The sequence below is a fragment of the Agelaius tricolor genome, unplaced genomic scaffold (genome assembly GCF_023055355.1).
Source record: "Agelaius tricolor isolate 1412-34295 unplaced genomic scaffold, bAgeTri1.0.p SCAF_3, whole genome shotgun sequence".
NCBI lineage: Eukaryota > Metazoa > Chordata > Aves > Passeriformes > Icteridae > Agelaius > Agelaius tricolor.
The window spans coordinates 33,076,172-33,087,619 of NW_027269263.1; the positions used below are offsets into that span (position 1 = coordinate 33,076,172).

General features: G+C 35.9%; 1 protein-coding gene across 1 annotated transcript in view; it reads left to right on the top strand.

Moving 5' to 3' along the window:
• The window catches only part of CAPS2 (calcyphosine 2), a 30,166-nt gene extending 19,568 nt beyond the window's left edge, over positions 1-10,598 (top strand). The window contains 6 exon segments of the mRNA XM_071423398.1: positions 674-789; positions 2,880-2,956; positions 3,442-3,596; positions 4,140-4,259; positions 5,340-5,436; positions 6,698-10,598. Coding sequence (XP_071279499.1) covers positions 674-789; positions 2,880-2,956; positions 3,442-3,596; positions 4,140-4,259; positions 5,340-5,436; positions 6,698-6,873 — 741 coding nt within the window. The 3' untranslated portion in view covers positions 6,874-10,598.
• The last annotated feature ends 850 nt before the right edge of the window (positions 10,599-11,448 follow it).

Here is an 11,448-nt window from a genome sequence, read left to right on the forward strand (position 1 = left end):
TACCTAAAGTGTTCATGGTTTATAAATACTTGAGAAAGTTTTCAAGTACAGACTGTTTTCACCAAATTCTTCAAATGCTCCTGCAAATCTGAAGTTTGGAGGAAAAACCATGTTTGTGAGAAATGTAGAAAGTAAAAGATGTTGACATGAGTTTTAGTGTGTTTTGTCTAATCACATGCCTATCCTAACTGCTCACACAACCACCTAAGAATTTAGAAGATGAAATAGATGAGTTATGATATGGAAGATAAAGCTACTTGTTGGGATTTTCATGTTTTATTGTCATGTGTATTTTTGCAGCCTGCAGATGGAAGTCTATTCTGAATAAAGATGCATCCTAAAGATCAGTACCTCTTTGGAATGATGCTGTCTGTGAATCTCCATATCTGCTGTCATGCTTCCTGGGCTGACATTAAGACATGCAGATCTCTTGCAAAGTCCAAGTGGTTGAGACCCTTGCACAGGAACAGTATCTCTCTCTCCTCCTTCCAAAGTAATGAGTTTTGGAGACTTTATAAACCAAGCCTGCCCAGATATTACAGTTAGAGCTACTGCAATTTTTATTCTTCTCAGTCTTCTTTACTTTTAGTTTGCTGCTTTTCTTTATTTCTCCTTCCCCTCTATGTATGAAATACACAACCTATTTTCAAATCATTGTGTGCTTTACCAACAGGGAGTCAATCTGACTTTCCCAAGTGTCGATCATAACCTTCCAGAAAGTGTTAAGCAGAACCCTTTCTTCACCCTTCGTGTGATCAGTATTGATGAAGCAGCTATGGATTATCTAAAGTAAGTGCTGATAACTGCTTTTCAAATTGCCTTTCTTTTCTTAAGCAAAAAAAAAAAAAAATTGGCTCCTAATACCTTATTGTTTATACTGCTAAAAGCAGAATCCATACTGAGGCTGTTGTTAGGAGAAATTAGTAATTGATATTAGAAGATTTTGCATAGTCCAGTAACTTCCTAGAATGGTAAGGAGTAATTTTAAAGAAAGAATGGAAATGTGAATCTGTTCTTTTGCTTTGTTTGAGGTCACATGTTTTTATATACAAATCATATACCTCCTTTGTTTTAGTTTGTGCACATTGCCTCTTGTCTTGTCAACAGGCACCACTGAGCAGAACCTGTCTCAGTTTTCTTTACTCCTTTCTGTCAGGTACTCTTATGTACTTGAGGCTAAGACTCCTCAAGACTTCTATTCTCCAGATTAAACAGTTCCATCTCTCCCAGGCTCTCCTCATATATCTTATACTTTGATCCCTTCCTGATTAGGAAGAGAATAATTTTAATTTCAATTAAATATGCTCAGTATCTAAAGACTACTCTGTCTGTTTGTTAGCAGAACTTGACTATTATTTTCTTTCTGCAATTGTTTAGACACCTGAAGCTTGTTCTCAGATATGGTTATATTCACTTAAAGTCCCTTTAGACTGAAAGCTTTGCAAAGGAGCCATAGTAAGCTAGCAGTGCATAGAACAGTAAATTCAAATTAAATTGGTTCTAGAACTGTATAGTTGTATGATGCTTAGTGCTAATTGTTCCCTCTCGGCTAGGTTTCAGTGAAATAAAACACAATATAGTTTAATTTCAGCTAGTTTATGTAAGACATTTTACATCTCAGCAGCCTATCATTCAAGTAAAGCAGCTTGTTCTATCATTTGTGGCTAATCTTATACCTGTGAAATTTGGACTTGAACCAATGTTATCTCTGAATAGAAGAACCATAAAGAAGAGCAGCTCAATGGGTTGTAATTTTGGATTTTTTACTACCTGTGGTAGAATTGATTATTATTTCCTTTTTTATACTCTCTCTGTATTCTTTCCATTAGTGACTAAGTTTCAGTCTATCTTTTTCTTTTGTATGAGGATGTTATTGAGCCCTCTATTCTCTGGTGCATAAATCTTGAATTGAGTCCTCTTACCTCCATTACTCTACTGACAGAAAATCCTGTTCAGCTGCAGTCCAAAATGTCTACTGCAGGCTCCCAGGAGCAGCTATGCCCTTCTGTCACAAACCATGAATCTTTTGGTTTACGTATGTTCTGGAGGGAATATTTGGTCCTCTGCAGGTGCTTGTTGACTTTCCAGTTTAGGTGATCTGATGTAGGAAAGCTTTTAGGGACTTCATAATGGAAGGTACCCAAAGTGGAGATGAAAAGTCCTACTAGATGGGAGAGAGATAAGTCTTTGGCCTCAGAAAGCAGGAGTTTGTCATGGAAAAACACTGGTGAACAAGCAGCTCAGAGTTGACAGTAATGATTTTCCATTTTTTAAAATATTCTGATTAAAATAATTGTAGGACTTTGTTTTTTTGGTTTTTTTTTTTTTTTTCTTCCAGTAGGTTCTTCCAAAATATTTTTTTATCAACCTTTATAGTAATTTTTGATGAAGGCTTGTGGGAAGCCCTTCTCAGAAGGGAACTTAGCAGAAAAAACTCCACAAAATTTAATCATAATTTCTAGATATACTTTTGGTCTACACCTTTGCTATTTGTGTTCTAAAGAGAGATTTGAAAAGTATTACATGTTTTTTCTTGTTGGTGATTAAATGTAGTTACTTTAACAAACTCTTCCAGTGGTATGAGATTAGGATTGAACTAAACTTCTGGAGATTTTATGCATGGGAGGAATTAACCTTGGGTAGTAAATTAGTAGAGGCAATTCCAGTTAATATTGTTAGAAGAGAATTTCTGCGTATCTGCAGCTGGTCAGCAAAAACTTTTGTGAGTGCCCTCTCAACCTCAAGCAATTGGATATTGTGTTTACAAGGGTAGTATATGAATTAAAGTTGAGTATGTTGGCATTTTTTACTACATCTGTTTAGAGTATAGTCATATTACAAGTAATTTTACCAATCAACATTAATTTTGACTTCTGTAGAGCTTCCTCTCTGGAACTCAAGGAAGAGTGCTCCAGGCAAGTAGTCGATGAAAGTGAAGTTTTCAGGAAGATTCAAGGTTTGTATCTACCAGAACCCATTCAATTTTAGTTTCTCTATCTTTGTAGAATACAGAAGCAACTCTGTGTCTCATAATGGAATTTCTGTATTCTTCTGAAGTAGTTGTTCCATAGTTGCTTTGTATGTTAAATAATGGCATGTGATCAGTTCTCACAGAAGTAGGCAGTTTTACAGTCTGAACATATTGAGGGCAATAGCCATTTTTTCTTTTCTTATGTGGTCTCTTTGAAAAAAGTTTGTTAGATATTGCTTGTTAAACATACTTTATATGATTTTCACTCAAATGTTAAAAAAATGATGATTTCCTTTTGGACTGGCTTTTTTTCATCAAACACAAGGGAACCTGAATGCATGGGTATGTCTTTCTAACCAGCACCATCATATAGAAGTAAAGAATGTGGTGTTCTTTACCTCTATATTGTCTCCATAGCAAGTGGACAATTTCAGGTAAATGTTGTGTCCTTTATTTCTCTAAATCCTCAGGTATATTCAGAGAAACACTAAGTAAAAGAGGATTTGGGGTTATAACAGGCTTAGGAAAATATTTCTGACAAATAGACAAGAACAGAAAGGGTCTGCTCTCTTGGACAACCTCGAAAGAAGCTCTAAAAGTATTCCATTTGGAAATGCCTGAAGGGGTGAGTCTGGCTGGAACTAAACATGGGTATTATCTTTCTTAATTTATGGAATTGCTTCTTTTCCTTGCTTAAATCTATAGTTTCATACCTGGGTTGTGCATGTTTTCTTTTGGTGTTTTTTTTCCCCTTAAGGTATGTTGGCATTTCTGCACTCAGTTCTATGTGAAGTTCTTCAAAATAAAAAAATAATATATTTTAAAACATGCAATCTTTTTTTACATCATGACATGAAGAAACAAGTGTGATTGCAACCGCTTTTTTCTCTTTAGGCTTTAGAAAAATAGTTTTGTTCTTTACTTAGGTTCTTTCTCTGTTTTATATATTATGTTGTAAAAGTAGCTCACAGCTATCAGAACTGCCAACAATGTGAATTATGGTCATCAGTGACCGAACACTGATGATGTGTTATTTTAACAGATCTTTGAGTGAGTATGGATCTAGAAGTTTGGGGGGTTTTGAGAGAATACCGTAATTTCCAATTATAGCAATTGTTCTATTTCAGGATATAATGAAGAACTTAGGCAAAATATTTTTAAATTGCAGGACTTTTAATCCTTATGGCTTATTCTTGATGATAGCAAGAGTGATAAGATCGACTGTGGAGAATTTACTCATGCCATATTTGGAGAAATGAATGAATATAGGAAAAAATTTGTAAGAAAAGTAAGTTTTATTGCAGATATTTTAAGTGTAGATATTTTGCAGTCTAACTTTGGAGCTAGTCACTCATCATATTCTAGTTGTTGGGTATTGTTGCTATTTTTCTTAAGTTCTATACATGGAAATTGACTTCTTGAAGTTTCAGATCAGTTTATCAACAGAAAGGTAAATTAGTGGACTGCATGCTGTTCCATTGTTAAATTAGTTCATTTTAAATTCTAGAATTAATTCCTTTATTATTTTGAGTTTTCATGCATATGTGCTGTTCTTATAGTTCAGTCCCATGTATAAAGTATCTGGCACCCTAAGATGATCTTTTCCAGAAGCCTGTTTCCTTATTCTGGCAAATCACAAATCACAAATTTTGGCAATGCATGTGTAGACTTTCTTCCTGCAGTGCCTGAAATAGGATGCAGCAATACTTGTCTCCTTTGAGACCAACAGTAAGAGTCATCATATTTATGAGACATGTTATATGGGAAATGCCACATGTTATTTGTCTATTATGTAATGTGGAGCTGTTTGCAGTATCAGACACTGATCACAAACCAGCCAAAGGAGTAGCAACTGGATATCAAGATCAAGAAAAATGACAAATACTTTCATGCTTTCTATCATGGAGGATCTGACTCTCCTAGCTTTATGTATGGAGCATGTGTATTTGAGTAAACTGAAATGCAAATGAAGCTGCTGTTAGCAGTGCTGGAGAGGCTGTGGGGAGGCTTCTGTCAGAATGATGCGGAATCTTAATAATTAGAGGAGGCATAAGGGAAGCAGCTGAACTTCTGATTCTAAAGATGAGCTAGAAATTAGGGAGAGGAGACAATTTTTTTGTGTTCACAATTTTTTTTGTGTTGGCCGCACATTTGATGTGAAAACTGCTGAGGTAAAATAATCATGAAACTGCATAATCTAGAAGGATTTTCTAGTATCTGGTGCCTCACATAAGATAGGTGAATTGACATCATCCATTCCACAAGATCTAAAAGTATGTGCTAGGTAGTTAAGTGTATTTGATCTTTTTATCTTTCCACTTTTTTTTTTTCCTGAGATGCTAATATGAAACTCTTTTTTCCCCTATAGGCTTATATGAAACTAGATTTCAACAAAACTGGGAGTGTGCCTGTGGTAGATATCAGAAAATGTTACTGTGCAAAGAAACATCCTCTAGTATTGGCAGGTAATTTGGATGAACAAACAAACAAAAATCTGTAACTACGGAAATCATCTTAGCAGAGATAGCAGATCCAGAAACTGGTTGGAAATACAAACTGTTTTCATATTTACTTAGACTTGAGCTGTTAAAGGGGAACTTTCTTCATCTGAATTGAGTCTCTCCAAACATAACTGTAAGTAGTAATGAGTTCATATACACAATTTTAATACTTGCCCTTTATCAAGCTGCTAATACTGTCTGTATGCAGAGTACTTCTTTTCCCTACCTCTGTAAGCAGTTATTTTACAGCTTTCATCTGTAAGTTATCAGTGGCAAATATGATATTAATATCTTTCAATTAGTAGGATACTCTCATTTTCACATTACTGTTTTCCATCAAAATGTGCAAGGATTCTAACTGACATGGAATGTACTCAGCACTTGAATAATTTATTCAGAAGGAACTGAATTTATTTCTGGGACAGGTTTGTCATCCTGTAGAGAGGAAATGCTGGATTCTTCATTATTTTTTCCAGGATTCTCAAAAATGTTTAAAGTCTGATATTGAAAAAATAGAAATTTAAATACTTGTATGTCTGTTTTAGAAAACAATACCTCCATGTACCAAACTAGTCACTGTGAAAGTCTCCATAATGTCATGACCCTTTCTTTTTTACCTGTAGAAGAGAGGGGCTTTTTTATATTGCCAGTGATTTTAATGATAATACATGAAGTCACAGGGGGTATAGGGATACAATATATGATTTTTTTTTCCAATGCTGTAATGCCATATTTTTTGTACTTTTTTCCTCAATGAAATAATCTTGAGTACTATCTTTATAAAATTGCTAAGACACAGATGTCAATTGCAGAACATGTTTCAAATGCCAATTTCCATCTTAAAGTTTTCCCAGAACTCTGAAGTTTTATTACAGTAAACATACAATTTCTTACAAGATAACTTCAGAATTTTAGTTTACAAATGCATTATGCAGCTTTTGCAGTCATTTGAAGAAAAACATTTTCAAGCTCTCATAATTCATTGTGACTGGCTGACCCTGTGTTTTCTGTGGATACTTAATTCTATCATGCTATTAAAGTAAGGTAATTTCCACAGGTGGTAATAAGTGAACCAATGACTTAATTCTGAAATCAGAATATTGAATTTATTAATGAAAAAAATATCTGCAAGCTAAAATTTGAAAGTTTCTTGCCTGAAGTATATTAAATACTACATATGCACTCTTCTTTAAAATGTATTTAATAGAAAAATATACTTTCACAGGCAAAACTGCAGAAAAGGAAATTAAATCATCATTTCTAGAAGCATTAGGAGAGTCCTGCAGCAACCCCAGTGAAGTGTCCTATTCTGAGTTTGAAGATTACTATGAAGGATTAAGTTTTGGAATTGTGGGTGATGATGATTTTGTTAATATCTTAAGGAATTCATGGGGAATTTAGAGTGGAAGATGACAAAAAAGAAGAAGGGACACTTTCTAAACAAGGAGTGACTAAGTAAGAGAGGATTTAATCTTGATGGGCATTACTTTATAATTAATGTCTTAAACTGAAATCAGGGGCAGAAAACTTCAGATGCTTTCAGAATAATACATGGCAAATTTCATGGAGTGTCTGTTGAGTTATGCTAGCCATTCTTCTAATAAAAATGCTGTTCATGTCTTTTCATTGGAAATTATTAAGGCTGTTTCCCATACAAAAAGTCATTTTTTAAAATATTAAAATAAAGTTTCCTATTTTAAAATAAGAGGGAATTAGAATACTAAAATGCCTGAAGGGGTATGTGCAAGAGAAAATTTTGTTTTATGATGCATTGTGAAAATCTTCACATTTGACTGCATAAATATGAATGTTAGCTTTCCTTCAGAAATTTTCTTTAAACATTCTTTTTTTTCTTATGCTTATGCTGGTACTTAGCTTGAAAGAGAGCAGGTCATCCTTTTCCAGTTTTGAGAATGTCTGCTGTACTGAAAGTGCAGAGATGTTCACAGCATTTAGCCCCTTGACCTGTGCACCCTCTTGACTGATCTTGCTTTGTCATTTTGATCAGGCATCTGAAGCTGAGCATCGGATCTCAAAGCTTTTAGTAATCACACCTGTATTTTGTAATGCATATTTTTCTTTCCTGTATTTTGCTAAATGGTTTAAAAAATTATATTTAAATATCTGTTGTCTTTATATTGCTGAGATTTTTTAACTAAAACAGCAATTATATATTTTGTCAAACTGATATATAGCATTCCCTATCTATTCTGAAAGTATAAAACAGAAAAGTATTTTAAAAAGGCCCAAAACAACCACCTTGGCAACCACAAAAATTAAATTATAAATTAAAATATTCTTTGCTATTTCAAATGTTCTGACAGGTACGCTTTTCAATGTAATACATCTTGCTAATTCTGTAAAATTCTTTGTGTTAAGAAATAAAAATACACAGTTAATGAGAGAGAGAGAGACTTTGATTTTCATACACCTGTCACTGAAATTAACTATATGTTGAACTGCATTTCAGCAATTAAGCCTATGCAATTAAAATATATAACTTTCCTCTAAGCTTGTCTGCCTGGTTTTGAATTTATAGTCTGTTGGTAAAGCAATCTTCCTCTGAGACAGAATTTGTGTTTCATAGGAATTAAAGGGCAGTGCTGGAATGAGGACTTTGGTCCCCTGTGGCTGGCTAGCATAGTCCAGATATAGTACTTCCTTGTTCTAATAACTTGTGTGTTTTTATGTCTGGATTGGTTGACCATGGCCTCAAATGTAACAAGTATTGGAGGTTCTATTCTAAATCCTCAAATGAGGGATCTTGGGTGGGTTCTTTTGGGGCTGCAAAAGTCTGTACATATTTTTTTTACAGGGAAAAGCAGATTTTGTCAATGCATATTCTGAGCAAAAATTCTGACTCATTACGATTTTCTTGTTCCCCATTCTTGCTGGAATTTCTCTTGCTGGAAAGGTTTTGTTAATTATTATCCTTGGAACTAGTGATTCTGAGAAGGGCAGGTAATTCTGAGAAGGAAAACTTTAGCTGGTTGTAGAGGGATCTGCTCTTTAATGAGTCCATTCAAATTTCTGAAAAAATGCCAAGTCACATTTTTGTTAGTTTTTTAAAGAATCATGTTCTATTTAGACTTTTTCACGTAGGAGAATTGTACCAACAGATAAAACTGTAGCTCAATTTAATGAATGAAAGTGATTGTGAAATGAGGTACTGACATATTTCTTTATGCAATGTTTAATTTTATTGCAAAGCTTTTAGGAAAATTGTTCCACATTTTCCTATGGAATGGAAAGATTCAAGACAAATAGATGTATACTAAGTGGGCCTGCTTGTCAGAAGAAGCTGTGTAAGTCATATCTACTGCAAATTTATTTTGTTGTTATCATGGAAATGAGGTGCTGTTATAAGAACATAGCTTTTATAGTCCTGCATTGTTTTTTTTAATCTGAAGACAGGTCCCTAAGGATAATCTAAGATAAATTCTAAAGGTCAAAATTTTCCTGAAAATGAAAGCAGTACTGTGGTAATTAAGTGAAACCTGTTAGCTATGTAATTTCTATTAACTACAAGGTCATTTACACAGGTCCTGCTTGACCAGCTTGATCTCCTTTCATGATCAAGTGACCTGCCTAGTAAATGAGGGAAAGGCTTTGGGAGTTGTCTACCTGGACTTCAGTAAAGTCTTTGATGCCATTTCCCACAGCATTCTCCTGGAGAGGCTGGCTGCTCATGGCTTAGACAGCTGCACTGTTTGCTGGGTAAAAAACTAGCTGGATGGATGGGTCCAGGAGGGTGGTGGTGAATGGAGCCACATCCAGCTGGTGAACAGTCACTGGTGGTTTTCCCTGGGCTCAGTACTGGGGATAGTCCTGTTTAATACTTTTATTGATGATCTGTATGAGAGAATCAAGTGCCCCCTGAGTAAGTTTGCAGACTGTGTGGGGGTATTGATCTGCTGGAGGGGAGGAAGGCTCTGCAGAAGGATCTGGGCTGGATCAATGGGCTGAGGCCAGTTGTGTGGGGTCCTACACTTGGGCCACAAGGCTGAATGCCAGGCCCTACATTTGGGTCACAACAACTCCATACAGCACTACAGGCTGGGGACAGAGTGGCTGGAAAGTGGCCTGCTGGAAAAGGGCCTGGGGGTGCTGGTTGGCAGCAACCAAACATGAACCAGTGTGTGCCCAGGTGGCCAAGAAGGTCAGTGGCATCCTGGCCTGTGTCAGCAATAGTGTGGCCAGCAGGAGCAGAGCAGTGACTGTTCCCCTGTACCAGGTGCCAGTGAGGCCACACCTCACCAATTCTGGGCCCCTCACTACAAGAAGGACATTGAGGTGCTGGAGCGTGTCCAGAGATGAGCAACAGTGCTGGTGAAGGGTCTAAAGAATAAGTCATATGAGGGGCAGCTGAGGGAGCTGGGGTTGTTTAGCCTGCAGAAAAGGAGGTTCAGGAGAGACCTTACTGCTCTCTACACACACCTGAAAGGAGGTGGGGGTTGGCCTCTTCTACTGGGTAACCAGCAACAGCACAAGAAGAAATGGCCTCAAGCTGCAGTGAGAGGAGGTTAAGATTAGACATCAGGAAAAAAAATTCCACTGAAAGGGTGATCAAGCATTTGAACAGGCTCCCCAGAGAGGATGGAGTAACCATCCCTGTAAGTGTCCAAGAAATGACTTAGCACATGGTGTTTAGTCAAAAGTTGGACTCTGAGATCTTTTACAGTCTTTTCCAACCTTACTGATTCTGTGATCAGTTGTTGCCTCATCAGACATGATGTCTATGAAAAATTTTTAATGGCATTCACAAAAGTCAATCTTATTCTGCCCACAGTTTCTCATTGTCTAAACTTCAGATGGTGGCAAAGAATTCAAACCAAATTCTTCCCAAGGTTTGCCCACCATGCTTACATTGAGTAGAAAAACACAGTAACTATTCAAACCAAGGTCTGTGCTATCTGATTTTTTATTAAGAGTTGTCTCAATGGCCTGAATAATTGTGTTCTGACTTGCTCTTATGTACCTGTGAACATTTAATGAACCGAATTCTTTCATTTAATCAATGCTTTGTAGCTTTAAAACCTGGGTTTACTGGGTTTAAAAACTACTGGGTTTACTGCCTTTAAATGCATTTCAAATAAAGCTTTCTACATTTGCTATCTTTTTAAGAATTGCCCATGTTTTACAAATTAGATTGTGTTCTTACTTAAAGTGGAGTTCTCAAAGAAGATTCTTCACTGAAATTCACTGCTTAATGAACTAGTTGTCTTCATGCCACCATGATTTACACTTCTGCTAAAAAGTTATAGCAATTTGCTGTAGTTGAAAACATCAGAAGTGCATTATGGTGTGAATGTATTGTGTCCTATTAGATGTGCAGGCTCCCAGAAGACAAGCAGAAATTAGTGAAGTCATTTAACTCCTTATTCTTAAGGTCTGTAACTACTTCATTAAGTGAATATGCACTGACACTGTAAGCTGGAATGTTTAAGAGCACTTTGAAAAATCGAAGCACAGGCACACAAAGAGCAAACCTGCAGTAGCTTCACTTTGTCTGCTAATGGAAATACAGCATCCTCACCATGTTTGGCTTTGTTGCTGAGAGGAGGCATTTTTACTGATTCACACTCAAAAACTCATTTCTTTTCCATAGATTAATGCCAGGTGATCAAATTGTGTGCATCTTTGTGGCCAGAACAACAAAAAGATTAAAAACATATCTACCACTGTGTGTTTGTAGGGACGTGCTGCTTACTTTTGGAGTTTGGGTTTTGTTTTTATGTGCATTGGTTATTTGGTTTGTTGGTTGGGATTTTTTTGTTTATGCTTTTTTTTATTGTGTGAGAGTGTTTTTTGTGTTTTTGGTTTTTGTTTGTTTGTTTTCGTTTGTTTTTGTGGTTTTATTTTTGGTTTGGTTTGGTTTTAAGCATGCTATCTCTGCATAGTAAAAAAGCCTAGAACTGATTTCTGATATGTTGAAGAAAACAGGTAAGTTTCTGTGTCAGAAAAAAGGAAGGTAGA